At 39.3% G+C, this 21,024-nt stretch overlaps 3 protein-coding genes across 3 annotated transcripts; 1 reads left to right on the top strand and 2 right to left on the bottom strand.

The window, feature by feature from the left end:
• The first annotated feature begins 2,823 nt into the window (after positions 1 to 2,823).
• LOC130137037 (probable RNA-dependent RNA polymerase 5) lies at positions 2,824 to 3,461 on the top strand. The gene is made up of 2 exons (XM_056307726.1): positions 2,824 to 2,979; positions 3,192 to 3,461. The coding sequence occupies exons 1-2, from the start codon at positions 2,866 to 2,868 to the stop codon at positions 3,444 to 3,446; spliced, it is 369 nt and encodes a 122-aa protein (XP_056163701.1). The 5' UTR covers positions 2,824 to 2,865; the 3' UTR covers positions 3,447 to 3,461.
• Positions 3,462 to 8,814: 5,353 nt separating this feature from the next.
• Positions 8,815 to 9,324, bottom strand: LOC130137050 (lachrymatory-factor synthase-like). The gene has a single exon (XM_056307752.1). The coding sequence runs from the start codon at positions 9,322 to 9,324 to the stop codon at positions 8,815 to 8,817; it is 510 nt and encodes a 169-aa protein (XP_056163727.1).
• A 2,241-nt stretch (positions 9,325 to 11,565) lies between these two features.
• LOC130137067 (lachrymatory-factor synthase-like) lies at positions 11,566 to 12,321 on the bottom strand. Its single transcript, XM_056307794.1, has one exon. It carries the CDS (start codon positions 12,318 to 12,320, stop codon positions 11,775 to 11,777), a length of 546 nt encoding a protein of 181 aa, XP_056163769.1. The 5' UTR covers position 12,321; the 3' UTR covers positions 11,566 to 11,774.
• Positions 12,322 to 21,024: the final 8,703 nt, after the last annotated feature.

The raw sequence follows: 21,024 nt of genomic DNA, 5'->3' as shown, positions 1-21,024 counted from the left end.
TGCAGTTGTAGATACCTGGATCAAGCGTCTTTTTTTTTCTTTTCCATCAAGGGTGAATCATGATTCAATGGCTATGCTCCTGATAATGAACTCATTGGTGCATCATGTACCGTACTTGTTATGTCATTTTGTGAGGCCTACCTTGCAGTGGTTGTCTCGGTAATTGTTTGGCAGTGATGATTGAACTATTTACAAAATTTGTTGATTCAGAATTGCCGAATGATGTCTGTTAAATCTTTCAAACAACCACTAATTGAGCGTGCAATTCATGTGTCAGCTGTTGAAGTACTTTACACCGAGCCAGCCATGGGTATCTGCTTCTGCAGCGCAAGAGATGAACTGCAAGAAGCCAAGTGACTTGTCTTTTGAGGAGTTGGAGAATGAGTTGATTGATTTATGGTTGAACACTAGATTTAACCCAAGGTAGGCACTTGAATATGCATTTGCTTTTAGGTCAGTGCTGTAAATCTGAGACTCCATATTCTGGAACTACTTGTGATTGAAGAGAATGATCTAAGAACTTAGGGAAAAAGAAAGTTCTCGCAAATTATTCCCATAAAATACGTCACAGAAATATGAATTTTCCCACCTTTGGCTGCACTTTTAAGATTGAACTGGAAAAGATTTATGGTTTCTTCACGTGATATTCCTTGCTGCCTCTGCAAGAGCATAATTATCATTGTCTGTTGCTCCTATTATACCTGGAAAACAAAAAACTGTCAACCCAGCTGCATGGACTTGCAAATAATTGTTCGTTATTCTAGCCAAATCTACTTCAGAATGATTATCCGCTGTTCCATGCTCGTTCTCTTTTTTCAACCATTGCTGCCAAAAGGCACCTCACACGTGGATTACACATGTACACAGAAGCAACACGCTGAGATTAAGAAGGCGGAGATATTCAATGTCGATTCTTCGTTGCATACTTTTTTGGTGGGCTGATATAATAAATTTTTGAGTTTGTTGATTGAAGTGGGTGAGTAACATAGATGAGTATAATAGTGAAAAGGTAACGCACCCCCTTTGTGTTAGACGGCGTCTCCCCTCTAATTGGAGTATATATCTTCCTTTCTTACAACTAGCATTAGGGAAGCATTCATCTACCCTTTCTTTAAACTAGTATTTTCCGTTCCAAAACAAACTTTAGGTTTTTTGCCCAAAATCTACTTTAGTTTGCTTCTTTTCTTTTAAACTTAGAATCACTAGTATTCAGTGAAAAGCTTTTTCATGAAATTACTTTTCCTTTGAAAACTTGGACTTCAGTTCTCTGGTTTTAAAGACTTTTTCATTCTTTGAAGGAGGTTAGTCATTTCGGCTTTTAAAACTTCCAGTTATTTTATCAAATTGGTTAAGAAGCTCGACGTTTGCTGTTCCATCACCCTGCTGAATTGCCGTCAATGAAGTGTTATTTATATGTGATGCAATCACGATATTTTTTCCAAGTACTTTTCATCTGCTTTATGTATTATTTATCTTTGCCTGGAGCTAATTAAAAACTAGGCATGTGCCAGTAAGTAGAGGCATAATTTGGTTATTATATTACGTAGGTGAGGAAATAATTATAGCCTTTTTAGTGTCATCGAGCTGGCTCCAGGTTTTTTCGTCTTAAAATGTCTTGAGATGAAAAATCTGATTCATTATTTGATGATTATTTTGGTGAAAACACAACGTGATCATGAAGATTAAGGTGATCTATTTATGGTGCTTGATCGTGCTGCATATAAGGCACCGCTTGGAAAAATTGACATTTTCTATGGTGTTTTCAGTTACACGGTGGGTGTTGCAGCTGATAGTTGGCAGACATTGATGGATCGTCTTCTAACGCTTGGTAGCGATCAAGTTGATGAAAAATGTCAGGTGGAGAGAAACCTTTGTCAGTTGATTGACATATACTATGATGCCGTAGATGCTCCTAAGAATGGTGGAATAAAGGTTAGTTTCTTATTTTACGTTCCTTTTTATTTAAGTATCGGACAAGATAAGATTTTGAGTCTCTCAATTCTCTTGCATTTGCTTCTGTTCTTTACAAGGCTAATGACCTACTTGGTATTATTATTTAGAGCTTACTTTTCCATTTCATGAGCATGCAATAGATACCGAAGTGCTCTGGGGCACGCTTTGCTAAATTTGCATAATTTCATAGTGCTTACTGTGAGTTGGATAAAAACTCTGCGTGATGCATCTTTATTCCTATTTGATGGTAGTTTTTCTTGGAAGTTAACTAGCGACTCTTTCTTTTGTACTGGAGACCAGATTAAAGTTCCCAAACTTTTGAAGGCAGAAACTTTCCCACATTACATGGGAAAGGATAATTCCATTTCCTTTCGCTCCAAATCTATCCTCGGATTGATTTTTGATACGGTAGAATCATACCAGACAGAAAATCCAACCGGCAAAGGTGAGATTTTGTCTTATTCAGTTTTTTCTTACTCTCAAGACCTTTGTGAGCTTGTATGATAAATAATTATAGGAATGGGACAACACTCATTTAAACTGGTTGCTCTCACTTAGCTCTCCGTACAATATGAAGCCTGGCGATATTTGGATTTTCGTAAGTAGAAAGTTGATTTGAGATCATGCCATCAACCTCTCGGCCTTAAAAAAGAAAGTACTCTTTCTCGATGGAGTTGGTTGATTAGGATTTTATCCTATCACCGAGTCACCGAGTTTAATGAACAGATTTTGTGTGTAGTCAAACTTTTTCTTCTGCTGGTACTTATTTCTTCTTATAATATTAATCAGCTCCGATTTTCGTTTTTCTTCATCTTAGCTGTTGAAATTTATGGGGACTTATTTCTTCCCATGATAATTTTAAGGATCTGGAAGAGCCCATATTTTGATGTGGAAATCCCGAATGACTGCCGAATGGAGTGGGGAAGACGCTACCCCGAATATAGAAAGGAGATGGAAGCTGCTCTAAGCCAAGGTGCAGAAGGGAAGGATTGCTCCCCAGATGATGTAATAAAGAAATATAAGCAGGTATATTTATCTTGTCTTCTCTTTTATGTTCTCCAGTCTTAGTCAGAACAGTGCTCTAGAGAAACAAGTTACAGAGGACAGAGAAGCTCGTCTTTAGAATACTTCCTGTAAGACCTAGTTTGAGAGAGAGAGAGAGAGAGAGAGAGAGAGAGAGAGAGAGAGAGAAGAGGTGGTTTTAGGAAATTCATTTTCGCATAATTCTTCTGGTACAGTTGCTATATGGTGCACCGGATTTCGAAGAGAGCCCGAGGAGGTGGGACGATATTTTCAATGAGGCTCTTGCGATCTATAACATTTCGTACGAGTACGCGACGGGAAGGCATGCCGCGATCGGAGGGAAAGCCATCGGCTTATGCGGATTCGCTTGGAAAGTGGCGGATCCTGCGCTCTGCCAGATTTATGCCATGAAGCAGGGGCAGAAGTCGATCGTCTGCCTACCCTCAGTTCTAAAGGAAATCTTCAGTTAAAACTTCTGTTTGGCTTTAGCTTAAAGTGTAATTGTTTATATCCCCTATTATTTATCTTATCCTCCGCAAATCTCCTGTTTTCTACATAACAAAAGACGCCTTTTAGGTTTTTACTGATAGAGGTGATCATTCGTCACGCCCAACTGGGCCCTAAGGTTGGATTACATTTTCACCGAACACCACCAATTCTAAGATGTCAAAAGTGTAATCGACAATAGACTTAATTATACTTTTTGAAAATTTTAAGATTTAATTGCACTTTCTAAAAGTTTTAGGATTCAATTATATTTTTATGACAAGTTTTAGGATTGTTAATATACTTATCCCCGTTTATATTTATGGTGAATATCATGAAAAATCCTAAATTGGTATACCCATGGTAAATTTGCCCAAAATTAATTTTTTGATCACCAAAAACTCAAAATCGGTACATCCGTGAAAAATTTATCAATCGTTAGTTTCTGTTAAATTGCTGAATTGGATGGCACGTGACACTGACGGTGTACGAGTTTGGTGTTTTATCCTCCGTTAATTTGTGATTTTTCATGATATTAATTAAATATAATGGAAACTAATGGAAGGTTAATTTGTCATAAGTGTACCAGTTTGAGGTTTTTGGTGTTCAAAAAATTAGATTGGGGTAAATTTGTTATAGGTGCACCAGTTTGGGATTTTTTATGGTCAAAAAATTAGTTTGACATAAATTTATCAGAAGTGTACAATTTGTGGTTTTTGGTGATATTAACCTTATATTTAAAATGTTGGGCTCGGGATCAATCGAGCTGGGTGTTCTTGATAGATGCCCTAAACGTCCCGGGCTCTTGTGGTTCGGGCCAGGCTTGGGTGGGTTTCAAAGGCCCGTACGCACAGTCAATGAACAGAACTTAATTTCTGAGCCGCACTTATGTAAATATCTTGTTTTGAGAATGAACTCTCTGTTCGGTGGAGTAAGTCATCAAAAGCGGATTGTACAGAAACATCTGTAATCGAAGAGGAAAAAAAAATAATAATGAATTGCAAAAATGAAAAAATGCAAGAATATTTTGGCAAAAGCCGCTGATATTGTTGTGATCGGTCCCCTGTTACGCCAGTCTTAAAAAAGTGCGCTCGATACGTGCGGCGACGAGGTTTAGCCGTTACATTCGCATGCTTGGATGCATGCATGCACTCGACATCTACCTTAACCCCTCCGAAGCACACATAGCATCGACTACCATCGCCACTACTCGACACCTGTACTCTCTCTCTCTCTCTCTCTGTTCTATCGGTGAGCTACTAGAACGTCGGTCGGCGATGATCGCACTGAGAAGAGCCAGTTCGTCGCTGGTAATGCTCGCAGCAGAACAAGGTCGATCTCTCTTCATCTTCATCTTCATATTCATCACCTTAGTCAAATATCTATCATTCTACTCTTCCTTTTTTGGTTTGGTCGCCGAGGAAGCTTCCTTCGGTCTTACTCGAAACTCGCGGTTCACAGTAGATATCATATCATATGCCAATCGAGTTCGGTTATGTAGAAGTTTTAAGTGAACGAGAGAGGGATAGTGAGAGCACTATTCAGTAGATGGACGACCCGCTGTGCGGTTTTTGGGCTTTGACATGTTTTCTGTGTTGAAGCAGAGGAGTGGTGGTGGTGGCGGTGTCTTGGGTCTCCGTTTCTACGCGAGGGTTTTGTCTCTGCCGTGGATTTGTGGCGGCATTGAGGCTGAAAGGCGGCTTGATCAGAGGAGAGAGGAAGACTGCGGTGAATATGGAGAGCACGATGAAGGAGCTGAGGGAAGGCGAGCCCGTGCTTGAACCAAAATCCAACGTGGGCAGCGGGGTTGAGGACGTTTACGGCGAGGATCGTGCCATTGAGGACCAGTTCGTCACTCCTTGGGCTCTCTCTGTCACGAGGTTTGCTTTCTTTACATCATTTGATGCGTTGCATGTACGAATGTGGAGTGTTTTTGAGCCAAAATAGATTTTTCTATTTCTTTCCTAGATAAGTTTCCGAGCAAAAATATGCGACACAAAATTTCTCCTCTGTGATCGGCGGCTGGCAGGTGGACGGTGGGCAAGCGCCGAAGGACGGCGGGCAGCGACAGGTGGACGGTGGGCGAGCATCGGAGGACAACGGGCAGCAGCAGGTGGTGGAGGACAATGGGTGGTGAACGGCAGGAGGCAGTCGGCGAGGGATGACAGATGGTGGCGAGAGGTGGACGGCGGGAGGCAAGCGGCGGGCAATGGCGGATGGCGGCAAGATGTGGGATGCGGCCGGCGGGCGGCAACGGTGGGCGGCCGACTAGTAGCAAGAGCGAGCAATGAGAAGAGTTTTTATTTTTTATTTCTATTCCAGAAATAGAAAAGTAAAAAAATTTTACATCTCATTTTTGTTTCAAATCTATTTCTGAAATTAAAATTTATCTAGAAATAGAAAATGAAATCGCGTTACCAAACGGATTTTTGTTCCAAATTGTTGAGGAAAACTCCTGATAAATTTTGAAGCTGACAAAACTCTCTATGTTTATCTTGTGAATCTGACATGCATTCCATTCCAGGTTAATATATTCTGGAAGTTCAGAAAGAAATATCAGACTTTACAAGATCTCAGAATGAGAAGTTCGGACTCAGAATGAGAAGTTCAGACTTTACCATAAAAGTCATTCAGACTCTTTTTAAGTCTTTAAAGAACTTCAGACCCTATGAGAAATAGGTTCATATCTTATTAAAAGAATCCCACTAATCTAAGTTCTGAAAGAAACGCATATGCAGAAGTTATGCAGACGCAGACGCAGAAGTTTTTCAAATGCAGAAGCAAAACTCATTCAGAACGAATCACAACAGCTAGTGATCTGGCATGGATTTCACAAAAGGAAAGTTTTGATTGTCTCAATCTAAAGCTATAATTGATTGACAATCAAACATTATGACAAGTGTGCATTACAACGGATAAAGCTCTACTTATGGAAATCAAGATTCTAATTGTATGAGCGACCAGAATCAGCGGGATTCAGATTTTGTCAAACAACGGCTACTCAATCCATTTTATACAAATCTGTCCAAGATGAAGATTGGAAGATGATCCTCTGAAGACTGTCCAACGGCTAGTTTGGAAGTGGAGGAGTATAAAAGGAGGTCTACGAGGAGCAGAAGATATAAAACAAAATCGACAATCAACAAGTCAAAAGTCTGAGCATACTCCGATCCTTTTTTTTGTCTTTCTTAAGCTAAACATTAAGATCTTGAGGGATACTTTGTAAGAGTGATTATATGAGATAGAGAGTCCTATCATACACAAGAGTGCTGTCACTCAGAATCGGTAATTCCTCTTGATTACATAGTGAAATCTAGCCAGTAGGCCATCAGCGTGGGTGAGTGGACGTAGGCTTGCTATAAGCCGAACCACTATAAACTTGTGTGCAGTTTTTCTATCCCTTATCTCTTACTTTACATACTGCACATCAAGAACACTGTCTATATAAACTGTTTTGAATCTGAATTTTATTCAGACTCTACTGTGTTCTATCATTTCCGTTATAAATTGATTAAAATTGTTTAAAATCACCTATTCACCCCCCTTTAGGTGATCCTTGCTAGCTACATCACAAACCTGTTCCTAAGAACATGAAAATAGACAAATAGAGAAACATAATGGTTATTATGCGCCCATGGTGGCCGACTCCTGGAGTTGTTAAGGGCACTTCAGCATCTTCAAATACTGAAAGCATGGTTGTCAGGATATGCATGGGAATATTGGCAAGGGAATCAACTATCTCGCCGAGTAGTGTTTTTGAAATCTAGTCGTCGTCGACTCTCTCTCCTGATATGCAGGCTTCAGCCTTCAGCAACCAGTAACAAAGTAGCTGACTTAAGGGAGTTCTTAAAGGCACTGCATCAACTATCCCGCCAAGTAGTGTTCTTTAATCTGCAGTTGTTGTTGACTCTCTTCCCAGCAAGAAAGAAAGCACATGTCCGGTAAGCACATCGGAGTATTGGCAAGGGATTCATGAAAGCACGGGCGATTACTTCTGATTCTATTGTTCGGAGAGAAGCATGGAACAGCCTAACCATGTTGGACTAATTCTGCGAAGGGGACGGTGTCCTGATGCTTCAGCAACAATTGTTTTCATCATATGGAGATCATCATATCAGCTGTTTCCTAGGTTGCAAGAATTCATGCTGCAGTTGTGCGTCCACCCGTTAAAAAACCTAACCAAAATGCTGACGTGACCGTTAAGTGTCGCGCTAGCTCTTAGGTGGCAGCCACGTGGCTCCTATGGCTAGTGACAGACTTAAAAATTTTATAAGAAGTTGCAGAGAAATTTGGAAAAGAAGAACAAAAGACAAGGTAGTGAGAGGGGAGGGGAGTCCGGTGGCAGTGGCGGCAACGGAGGCAGCCACCCAGTCTCCGGAATACGCCGAGCAACCCTCATCCACGGCTGCTGCCACCTCTACCAGGAAGGTTGGCTCTTACAAGGCTAGGCAAGGCCCTCGCCGCCACAGAAAGGGTCATGGTTGCAGCCTTTCGCCTTTGATCTGCAGCGAGCAAAGGTCCCTGGACCATATAGATTGATTTCCAGAGATTAGTCCGGTGAGAAAGAGAATGAAGCATGGGGAAGAGGAGAGAGCGTTGAATGGCTGCTCTGAGCAACACCGGCAGCGGACTAAAGCACAATCTCTATGCAGAACCCTCTGGTATCATGCATGTCTACTGATTAGAGAGATCAGGAACAGTTAGCTTTAAAGTACTTCCCTCAAGTTCATTTTCTATCTAGGTCGTTATATTTCCCGTCGCTGTGTGCATGTGATGTAGCTCTCTTCTCTAAAACAGCTGTGAAGCTAACAATTTAGGTTCTAATCTTGTCCGTTCTTTGCAATTAAATTCTAATGAAAATAGGCACTTAGAGCTGCCATACTTTTATGATTACTAGTGCTGTCTAAACACAGTTTTCTCTGTCTTCTTTGGTTATTTTCTCACTTTGCTTCCCTCCACTTACTGATTCAAAGCGATGACATCCACTTCTGTCTACATTTTACTCTGGTCTGCTTGTTAGCGGTGAGATTCAATAGCAACACACCATACGTGATCAGGCATGTATACAATTTTCTTTTTTGAGCTAACCCACCATAAAGCGGGGACCCAACCACACCACCCCCCCGATTTGCATGCTCTACCCAAAACAGCATCTAAAGATGGAAAAATGGGGACTCAAATGCTCTACTTGAACATGCATACTTGTATAAGTTGGATACACCATTTTCATGTATTTTCTTGGTCTGGTCTCTGGTATTGTAGCCACATTCATCCAAACACAGTGATTGTTACTATTGCAGGCATCAAATCGATAGAATGACACTACAAGGTAAACAAAAGATAGATCAAGATTTATTCCCCTTTGCTTGATAGAGCAGCTTCTATTCTTTCAGCCTTGACTCGAAGAGCAGAATTGTAAAACTCTGTCAAATCTTTCTCCGTCCATCCTTCAATCGGATTTACCACAAAAGACCAGCTCATTCCACATCCATCTTCTTCTTCTGCATCTCTTGCCGCCGTCAGTTTCATTGTGGCAACCAATGATTCAAACCCGGCGGTATTGCAGTCCACGATCTCATAGCTGAAGCTTTTGTTGGCAGGGTCAGTTGCAAGCTGCTTCTCAAGAGCCGAGTTTGTGACCACATCCTCCAAACTGTCGCCAGACCTTCTTGTGACAGAGCAGTATCGGATGCATCCGGGTTGACCTGATATGCCTTCGACTCCGTAGCATGTGTCTATCTTGGGGACCCACTTGTGCAGGCTGAAGAAATCCTCCAGGAGGGGCCATACCTGGTCAGGACTAGAGCCTCTCACTAGGGCACTAACCTTTCCTTCCCATTTTTCCTCTGCTTCACTGGCCATAGCAATGCAGGCTTCAGGCTTCTGCAATTGGCATTTAGCAGTAGTGGAACAACATTGAAATAGTGAAAGCTTTTGTTTGCAGGGTATGAGAAGGCAAAAGCTTGGATTGTCATGGGAATCAAAGTGTTAGACAATGCTCTTAGGTTGACTTCAGTTTGTCAGTGGATGTACATGGGGCGGGTGCTATAGGGGCGCATGAACATGTTGAAATACTCTGAGCATTTCTTGTCAGTGTGCGAAGAGGCATATGCCGGAAGTGGCATGGGAATCATGTAGGTTAATCTCTCTCTCCAATATATAGTCTTGGCCTTGAGCGGCGCACGGGCATCTGTCTGGTTTGATATTATTGAATCTTGGGAAATCTTACCCGATTATGACACTTGTCTATTTAGAAGGTGGTATTCAACTATTCATAGACTGATCCCTTGATGAGAAAGTTAATGCCAAAATTTATACTTTTCTATAAAATCTTACTCAAAACGGAGATCCAACGCACATGAAATCAAGCATTGATCACATCCTTCATCTTTAAAATGTCCATGAGTTTTGGGAAAACGGTTTTTTCCCCAATGTCTAAGGACGTGTGTGATTGCATCATCAATTCATCATAGGTGTTATAAACTTAAAAAGATCCATGCAATGTCTTGCAATTCGCGTGCGGGGAATCCTCTATAATTATTGCAACCTTTCCCGTGAAATTCTAACGCGGACTAATGAAATATATGTAAATCTCTTGCTTAACATGCTCACTAATTAGGATAATTGTAGTGCAAGTCTCACAACTTATCAATTCTTTGATTTCAGTCCTAAAACTCTCATTTTGTGCATTTGAATCCAAAACTTATCCCTTTTGTCCACTTTAGCCATTTCTTCGAATCCGATAGTTTCAAGTGGACAGAAATGCACATGTGACTTTTTTTTTATTAATTTTTAACCCAATGTGGTTTTTTTTATATTTCCTTTTTAAAGTTTGAAGGCAAAATTACGTCTTTTTGTTGATTCTACGCTAGCGATTTCCGGCCAAATTTAGTCGAATGGACTCAATTGGCAAAACGTGAAAATATTTATGACTCAATTGATAAAAATTAAAAAGTTTATGACTAAATTAGCAAAACTGCAATAAGTTTGAGGGAAAATACCACAAAAAACCTCAAACTATGTCACTTGTGATAAATTTACCCTGAATTTTTTTTGTGATACAAAAAACCCTAAATTATGCCACTTGTGATAAATTTACCCTAAATTTTTTTTTGTGACACGAAAAACCCCAAATTATGCCCCATGTGACACATTAACCCCATAATACTTTGGCCTATGGGCATTTTCGTCTTTTTCCTTTTTTCTTTTTTTTTTCTTTTTTTCTCTCTTCCCCGGCGAGGGCTGCCTTCGCCGGATCTGGCGAGGTCGACCCTCGCCGGCGTCAGGTGAGGGCGGCCCTCGCCCGATGCCAGCGAGGGTTGCCCTCGCCGAGGAAGAAAGAAAAAAAGAAAAAAAAATAGAAAAAGGAAAAAGACGAAAATATGCATTGGCCAAAGTATTGTGGGGTAAATGTGTCACGGGTGACATAGTTTGGAGTTTTTCATGTCACAAAAAAAAGTTCAGGGTAAATTTGTCACAAGTGACATGGTTTGGGGTTTTTCGTATTACAAAAAAAAGTTTTGGGTAAATTTGTCACAAATGGCATAGTTTGGGGTTTTTGGTGGTATTTTCCCTAAGTTTGGGACTTTTTAGATATTTTTCCGCTCATGAGATCCAAGCACACATCCACAAATGGGAGCACTTGGCTATTTATAGGCTTAAGGAAGTGATCCTACCTCCTATATATTTCTAGATCAATATCTTCCTTAGAAATTTTTTTGTTTGATGATTTCCACTTTTAGATCTTCCTAGAAATATTTTCCAACATGATTATAGAAAAAATTAGATGTGGATAATCTATTAGCTACTCATCTCTACATGAGAATATCTTGATATCTATCCTAGAATAATCTAGATTTCTTGGAGAAGATGGGCGGTGCATCTTTTTCTTCAACATAAGTTAATAAAAAATGATACAGAAAAATGCTTCAAGATCTTTAATGAATTTCCACTTCTGTTGCACTTAAGCTCGGGATTAGCGTGCGGATACGAATTCAATCCGTGACCCTCGTTTTAATCGAGAGCTGGTCACAATTCCTTCATTGGATCAAGAGGAATCACAATATGGTTATCCGAAATTAGCTCAAAGTATATATAAGTGGAACTTGGACGTACAAGAGGGTGCTCTAAATCCAATGCGAATGGGGAATAATGACCAAACCTGCGAATTATTGTGGAAATATTAGAGAGCTAATACGTACTACTGCCCAGACTTTCACTACTCTTGCACACCGCATCACACAGCTTCAAGACTATCACATGAGCACAAAAGCAGATCATCAGATTCAGATGACATCAGTTCGTGAATCCAATCACTTTGCTTGACCAAGAAGAGCCCCCTCCATCCTCTCGGCCATGACCCACAAGCCCGAACCGATGAACTGGTCCAAGTCCTCGGGTTTCCAGCCGTCCACGGGCTGGACCTCATAGTTCCACACGATGCGACACCCGTCTTCCTTAGGCACGACTTGGACTGTGGATACATAGGAGTTGAATCCGACATTGCCGTCCACGATGCTATAGCTGAATATCTTCGCGGCCGGGTCAATCGACAGCAGCTTCTGCTTTGTCCAATTCAGGGTTGTCATCTCGGTGTTGCCGATGTCCCGGTCGACCGGGGTCCTGAACCCGGCGCAGTAGCGGATGCACCCAGGCTGGCCGGAGACGCCCTCGACGGGGGTGCAAGTGGCGAGGGTCGGGAACCACTTTGCGAGGCCGAAGAAGTCCTCCAAGAAGGGCCATATTTGGTCTGCCTTTGGACCTGCCAAGTCCGCACAAGCTTGGCCCTGCCATTTTGGTTGGTTTTGGACCTTTTGGTTCATGTGAGAAGTCGCATGATCAATGTTTGCGGATTCCATGTTGAGGAATGCCAAACTAATGCGAGGTGTAATTGGATCTGGTTCAACAAAATGGTGAGAGAGAGAGAGAGATGAAGGCAAATTAGGCTCGTGTTCTTGAGCTACAGACTTGAAGGCGTATATATAGGGTGAGAGAAAGTATGTTAAAGACTTCATGCTTTCTCCGAAAGCATGCTTTCCATGTGCTCGTGGACCGCATCGTAATTAATTACTTCGCTAAAGCAACAAAAGAAATCGATCACTTTCAAACAACACGTAATCCCTTACTAATCACCAACGAAATGAAATATTCAGTTGGAAATGTCAAGAATAACCATCTCGACCGATTTGCTTTATCATAACTTACACCATAGCCCTAACTCGACGATTCCAATCTAGCTAACTCGTGCTGCGTAAGAGATATGAGACGATGATATGTGGCACGTACATTAGATACCTAAGAGATGATTTCCCCATACTTTGGCTCATATGTTTATTGAAGATCGGTCGAGATTACCGGTTTATCTTTCTTTTTTCAAATCATATAGATCAGAATATCACGTGTTGTATGGTAGATATAGATTTAAACATAAATAATAATAGTGCCTCGTATTTGCTGACTTGCATAGCCAAAATGAATCCTACATAATCTGAATTCACTAGTGCTTCCTGCTAAAATATTAACTAGTGTTAATTGCGTTGGTTGGTCATATGAATAATGCTGAGTATATACTAAAAGTAGTTTCCAAATTTCTATCTTAAGATCATGTTCGTGTTCAATATGAGCACTTGTTGCCAGACTTCATCATAGTGTCGCGCGATGGGTCCTAGTCCGAGAGAGAACTGTGAGAGCCACACCATCTGTTTGTGCTTGACGTGAATCACGTGTTCTTTGGTTGAAAACGAGAAAGAGCTTCTGGCAAATTTGAAGAGCGAGTCATGATGGGACACTAATTTCGTAAATGCTAATTATTTCTAGCTAAACCATCTAGTTAATTAATTTGAATAACCAAATTTAAAGCTACAAGCGCGGTTCATTGGGTGAGAGTGGGATATTTTCCTTATAAGGGCGTGTTTGTCTGAGTGTGAGAATTTTTCGCGAATTAGTTTTCTGGATTTTCACGTATTTGGTTTGCTGAAAGTGGTAAGTCAAGAGAAAATCATTTAGAAAAAATACCACCAAAAACCCTAAACTATGCCACTTGTGACATATTTACCTTGAACTTTTTTTTATGACACGAAAAACCCCAAACTATGCCAGGGGCCAAAGTATTGTGGTGTAAATGTGTCACAAGTAACATAATTTGGGGTTTTTCGTGTCACAAAAAAAAGTTCAGGGTAAATTTGTTACAAGTGACATAATTTGGAATTTTTCGTGTCACAAAAAAAGTTCAGAGTAAATTTGTCACAAGTGGCATAGTTTGGGATTTTTTGTGATATTTTCCCAACCATTTACGGTCAAAAAAGATATGCATGTTTAAAGTTAGGAAAATGAATTCTTTAACATGAAAAGAAAAAAAACATTTTCCTGAAAAAGTATTTTTCTTTATCATAAAATTTATCTCCAAACAAGCACACCTTAAGATTGGAAATTACATTAACATCACATGATTCTATTTTCATCTTATATGTACATTTTCTCAACACCTAATCGCGCCAAGAGGCAATTGATCTTTGGGCAAAACCTAATCTGCCTTTTTCCCCACCTAAAACCTAATCTTCCTCGTTTAAAGAAAACAACAAGAAAGCAAGCCCTATAAACCTAATCTACGAAAGAAGAAAATGTGTGGTGGTAGGTTTCTATGTACTAACTTGCATCTCAGCCCTCATTTTACTTTTAAATTATGTGCCTAATCTTAGGGTAGTGGTTTTTATCAAATAAATAAAAAATAATAACTTGCATCTCAGCCCTCATTTTACTTTTAAATTATGTGCCTAATCTTAGGATAGTGGTTTTTAGCAAATAAATAAATAAAATATTTTTTTGGGTAGTGGTTTATCAATTCAATTGGGATTTGAGATTGACATAGTATTACAATTTAGTTATCTTTTTTTTTATTAGTCTTAATTAGCATCTGAATTTAATTTTAGCTATCTTCCTCATTATAATTTAAGTATGAATATTCTAATTTCGCAACAAGTTCTCCTTTTTTATATCTTAGTCGTGTAGTTAGGTACAATGCTACGTTAGATCTAACTATTAACCCTACATTTAAGCCCTTTATTGGTATGTAGGTTTGAGTTTGGTGTAGTTTTCTCTAGGTCATGATTTTACTTATAGCTTTGTTTGTCTTGGTTTAATGCATTTCCTTTTTTTGTAATAGTCTATTTTCGGTTGCAACCTGCTAATTATACAAGGCTTTTTTAATTAAAATCTTATAATACTTATTATTATGTTTTTTTAATTTACGCGTCAACTATTAATTGAGGACTGAATTAGTATCCGTACAATGAATTTAGCACCGATTGGACAATTTCTCCAAATTAAGAACATCTTACATCCTATTTTTTGTCAAATCGATAGGTTGTCACGAGATGACTGTGCATCGATGTTCATACAAGAGTCTAGTTAGATTCCAATAGCTTCCTAAAAAAGACAAGACATAGTAATCCAATCGAGACCACATGAAAAACAATCGATATCATATGTTAAACCTGTATTCAAAATCCCTTTCACTCATTTAATTTCCTAGTGTGGTTGCATATTGCCTTAGACTTAGAAAGAGATGATAATATAAATAATCCCTGAATTTTGGTATAATCTATGATGTCGTCTCTAAACTTTTAATTTATGTAATATGGTTCATGAACTTTGACCCAATATTCAAAATGTGGTCCTTGAGCTATTGATTAAAGTGCAATATAGTCCTTCCGTTTATGCAGTTTCAAATAGTTTAAAGATTAAATTGAAAATATACCAATAGTTCAGAAGTTGGTTAACGACCCATTTTGATAGCTCTAAGTCTAATAACAACATTGCACATTGAGCCAAAATTCGAAAACCACATTTCATAAATTAAATGTTCAGTGACGACATTGCATATTACACTAAAGTTGATGAATCATTTTTAGGAAAAATATTTTTTAAATTATTAATTTTTCGGGAAACGAACAGAGGTTAAATTCAAGTCCAACTTTAGTATATCCCCCTTTTCAATGTGATTTTGATCAATCATTAATGAAGTAAATCAGATAAAACCATTGTACGATGATCATATCACATGATATCTTGGCACAGTATTATCCACGGAGTAAGAAATGTCGTCTTCAGTGTTTGTTCAAAAATCGCATAAACTAAGACAGTTGAAGGTAGCACACATCATGTCATTACTTTGTTCACATGCCATAAACGTTTTTATAAAGCGAAGAGCACTAGGCACGATTTTGTGGTACGAGGGGGAGAAGGTGTGATGTTGTATTGTGTGATCGAGAGTAAGCCTTTTGTCCGTTCGAAGCCACCTTTCTAGCTATTATCTCTGTTCTATATGGTGCAAATGGAAAAGAGGTGATTGAAGGAGTTTATAGATAATGGGTATTTATCGTGTGTAAGTATTGAATTTGAGATATGTGATTGAATGACATTATGCGCATTGAGTTCAGACTGATATTTGTGCACGGTGAGAACTTATCACCCGAGACAAAGAGCTACACCATGAGAGCCACCTCTTGAACCTTGTTGGGACAAATTAAGTGTTACATCATGAAAGCTACCTCTTGAGCCCAGGGGCACCTCTAATGGTGACCTGTGTATGTATGTGGGGTTAGGAGATTGAGGTCCTAGGATGGGAGTGCACAATGGAAAGTGAGTGGATTTCAGGGCATCACACGTCAGAACTCGAGGGCGACTACTTCAAGTCTTGAAGACATGTCGGACGGTGAGTGCAGATACAGGACGGAGATAAGGGACGAGGGAGACGAGGATAGGTGCTGTGATGGTGACACGGATAATTGGCATGACTCTATATGAACAAGAATGTAACGAGTCCCTAGAGTAGAACTTGAGTTCGCACAGAGTGTGAGACCAAAAGATTGACTATAATACCAAGTTAGAACCAACAATAAGAAAAAAGTTATTGTACTACTTGACACTAAGGTGTTACGATTAAGGGATATTTATACCTGAACAATTTGTATGGGAAAGTAAGCAATCTAATCTAACAAAAAAACCTAGCTATCTTAGAAAATAACAAAAATTACAAAATCTATGACAGTTTGAGAATGTTCTAACAAAACTATAACTTATTGAACAATTTGCAGATGTGTACAAGACTCATTTGTCGTCGAATATATTAAATCAAATCTTATGTTAAAATTTAATGTTACAGGTTGATACAAAGAGGGTTTAAAATATATCATGTCAAAAACATGTAAGGCAAGACTGAATAATCGGTGTGAAGTTTGAACTTAGCACTCATGCACATGAAGTGAATCTCATATAGATATCCAAACTTTATAATCTAAAAAATATCATACGGAGTTTATCAAATCTTAAAATATGGATATGTTGGGGTCACATCCGCACAAGTTTTATTGCATCTAAGGTCATCCATGCGAATGATCTCTCCCAAACTATGTCAAGAAGAGAGACTTGGGTCGGGTGTGACTTTAACTTTTCATTTTAAAATTTGACCAATCGTTGCGAACTGAACGATCAATTCTGTGGTAATCGACCAAGGAAATATCATTCACGTAAGTGTTAGGCACCATATGAGTTCTTTGTTCGAGTAAGCAAGTTATCACCCTAGCCTTTGCTTGGCAACCCTACCGATCAGCAGAGGACACTAATACCAGTAAGCGTTATGGACATATTCCTAGCCATAGCTATCGGAAGAGGATCGATGTAAGCTGGTGCATTGGTTCTGCATGATTGTAGAAGGAAGAGGATGGACAAGATGCCACGTTAGAAAGTCCAACATAAAAGCTCGGCAGTAGTCCCACCAAATCTAACATTGTATTGGAGCCAAGTTCTACCCAGCTTATTTCATGTGTGTGGCCCGACCCCATTCGTGGAATTTCACGTGTCCTTCCTAATCCGGCATACATGTAAGTGTGTGTCTTAGTATCCCACATCACATGAGTATGAGTTTATATGCTCTATATGAGTACGAGTTTATATGCTATACATCTATAAGTTTAAGCTTTTAAGACAGTTGACAATAACCCTATAAAATCTTTTGGGCTCTTGGAAATCTTTCTCTCTGATTCCAACGTTTGATTAATAAAACAAATTAAGCTTTAAATTATAAAAATGCTCTGATGTAGAGAAGAAAAATATTCTCTTGCATCTCTTTTTACATCAGCAATAGTTTAATATATCTCTTGCAACAAAAAATATACCTTCAAATTTTGGGCTAAGCTCGAGGGACTTGGCCTGGCCCAAAAACTAGATGGAAGGAATCTCTCTATGCATTTCTCGTAGATAATTTGGATAGTCCCGTCCAATGTGTGGCCGTCCGGTACTACAAACTACAAAAGGAGACATAGCATTCCTATGTGGGTATGGCAAAAACCAAACCCCGGAACTCAACCTCGATAGGCCATACCGAACTACCGGTACCGACTGTCATCATTTTCTATCCGGAAGGCTATGTCATTTACAACCCCGTTGTATTTCGGAGTCTTTGATCATCTCAGGAAAATTACAACATTATGGATAATTACTAGTGACAATATTCAGAAGTTGCGAAATGTAAGGTAATTGACGATTATTGATCATCAATTAGCAATGATAAGTCCTGTCTCTTACGATAATCTAAGACAAATTACTAGTTCAAGGAGATTGACTCGTGTTATGAACTCTAATAACTAAATTACTACATGAAAAGGGAAATTAATTATTGGACGTGCAATCTAGATTATGACAAGATTGGTCAAATTACAATTGTTCGGGTTATATCCACTAATTACAAGAACTACAAAGTATGACTTTTATTGCAAAATTACAATATTGTTAGAAGGAGTAAACATCTCTTAAGACGATGTTATTTGCCTTATAGGAAGTACTATGATTAACTTTGAACTGAGTAATTTAGCTTGAAATTAAGGTTTGCGAATTAGCTTGGTGTATCGTGGATGCAAATGAAGTCCATGGATTATGTTTTATATTAGTAAAGTAAGTTTCACTATCTTAAATTACCTTCCAATACATAAACTTTTGTAAATATAACAATTATCTTATAAGTCCCGAATCACTGTTTTTATCGTAAATTGCCTTCGTACATCATAATACTCCACAACTTGCTATGCTATAACATGTTATTTTGACTTAAAAAATTTGGGATAATTACACAAATGGTTCATGAACTTAGGCTCAATATATAATGTCGTCCCAAAATCTTTAATTTGTTTAATGTGGTCCATGAACTTATGCACAACGTTGTCCCTGAATTTTTTATAATATTCAATCTAGTTCATAGTATATAAAAATATCCAATGTCATTCTTCCGTCACTTTAAGTTCAGAGAAAATATTGAATATTTATATATAGCCAAGAGATTAAATTAAAAATGTATTAGATATTCAAAGATCGCGTTGCGTATTTAGCTATAGTTCAGAGACCATTTACGTCGCTTTCCAAAAACAAAACTTCTCTCGGGAGTATGCATGCTTCTAAGAGAAGTAATCTTTGTTTTTTTTTTTTTTCAAGGGAAAGTAATTAATTGATTATTGGCCAGAAAAGAGGGGAAAATCAAATAGGGTAGCAGGTAATTGATGAGTGCAATAGTGCTTGGTTAAAGTAGAGGATTACCTGTGCTTTTCCTTTTTGCCCCCTCTCCCTTTCTTTTGTCCTCTTTCCGTTCCTAGCTTTTGTCTCTTTTTTAGAGCCCTTTTAAGACAGTATTGTACCTTAGAAATCCCCTTTTCGAAAAATCCCAGGGCTTTCATTCGAAAATCTTTTAGGTTTTCGCTCTTATTATCCTAATTTTGCAGTTTTCACATTTTAGTTTTTGTTTAACGCAGCGCACTCAGAATTTCTTCGAAAAAATCGCATGTAAACTTTTTTACTAGTTTTTTGTATATGAAATTGACATAAAACAAGTATCGATGGAAGTTTAGAAAAGTAAGCCGACGGTGCTTTTGTGAAACGGTACAAACAAACTATCTCTCTTCTTCGTAGAAATTTTTGGGATTGATTGTTCATATCACGTGCCGTGATCGTGCTTATAAATTATTTTTGCTCTCACATGAGACATCGTAATTTCGATTCCATTCGTGCGGGAGCCGTGGGGTGTGTTGAACCAGCCATAGTACACCCACCTCTCTCTTAAGAGAGATGGAGCTTCTTTTTCTCGTGAAAATTTCTTGGATGATTGAATTTGATTAGGTGAAAAAACAAGTGAGAATGATGCTACCAAAATTTAACAAGGTACGGACGCAAAATGATGATTAAGAACACAATCGACTTCGACACTTGAGTGGGATCTTTAATGTGATTTTTATTTTAATTCTATTATGAATTTGTGGCTTGCCCACTTTTATTTTTTGTTAAATTCATTCGGTATAGCCTCCGAGAATAGGATGACGGCGGCTATATATATATTTAAAAGTATATGTTAAAAACTTATTTTAGTGTTGGGACAATATTTATGCTTCCGAAGAAGTGAGAGAAGAAGGGGTTATCGATAAATAGTTCGGTTGCTACTTAATAAATAGGTATTGTAAATTGCATAATTACTTTTCCAAAGCAAGAAGAGCTATTGCATAATTTGGTTTGCCCAGATAGATTTTGTTTTTAACTTTTCGCTCAGGCTCCGTTTATTTTGCAGAATACATTTTTCAACAAAATATTTTTTGGCATTTAAATCGTTTAGAAAAATGAGTCAACAGAAAATGTTTTCCAAAATATGATTAGATATCGATGCTTGAACTAAAAACCCTACGTTTGGGCATGAAAACCCCAACGCTTGTTCTTGGGCCCTTGGCATCGGCTTCGAGCAGGGGCATGGTTCGTTGGGATCCATCAAGGCCAAGCCCAGGTCCAAAGATGCCGAGTCCATAGAAGTTGGGCTCGGGATACCAGCGCCCATGGCCGGGCCTAGGACTCCAGTACCATTGCCCAACTCCCCGAAACCCCAGCCTGGCTCCACAAAGATCGGATTCGTGAACCCAGTGCTCATGCTCGGATCTCTAACACCCGGGCTCAAGTCCATTGAGGTCGGGCTTAGGTCTGTAGCGCTTGGGCTCGAGACCTCACACTAGGGACCAGATCTCGAGCCTGAGTCCATCAAGGCTGGGATCGTCACTCCGGTGCTAGTGCCTAGGTCCCCGGCACCCTGGCCAATGTCCATTGAGGCCGAGCCCAGGCCTTGGCACTCGGGCCCGGGACCTCGGTGTCTATACTCATGTTCATTGATTCCGAGCCAAGGATCTTGGTGCTTGTGCTCGAGACCCTAGTGCTCGGGCCCGCGCCTAGGTTCATCGAGGTTGGGCTCGTGTCTATCAAGGTTGGGCTCGTGTCTATCAAGGTTGGCCCCAAGACCTCAGTGCCTGAGCCTAGTTCCCTGACACCGGCGCCTCGAGACCCCGAAGCCCGTGCATCGGTCCCCTGTGCCTAGGTTGGGGTCCAACGAGGTTGGACCTGGGATCCTAGTACCCGTATCCTGTTACCCGCTGTCAATGTGAAAATTACTAAAGTTTGAATAATGTATGTCTATTTAAGGAATTTTGATTTTCTTACAAAATAACAAAAAAATATTTTTCATTTTATTTTCAAGTTTCAAATAAC

The sequence above is a fragment of the Syzygium oleosum genome, unplaced genomic scaffold, assembly GCF_021117445.2.
Source record: "Syzygium oleosum isolate NSW1041296 unplaced genomic scaffold, Sole_v2.1 Sole_v2.59, whole genome shotgun sequence".
Taxonomy (NCBI): domain Eukaryota; kingdom Viridiplantae; phylum Streptophyta; class Magnoliopsida; order Myrtales; family Myrtaceae; genus Syzygium; species Syzygium oleosum.
The sequence above is the reverse complement of the archived record's forward strand: the minus strand, read 5'-3'. Positions and strand labels throughout refer to the sequence as shown.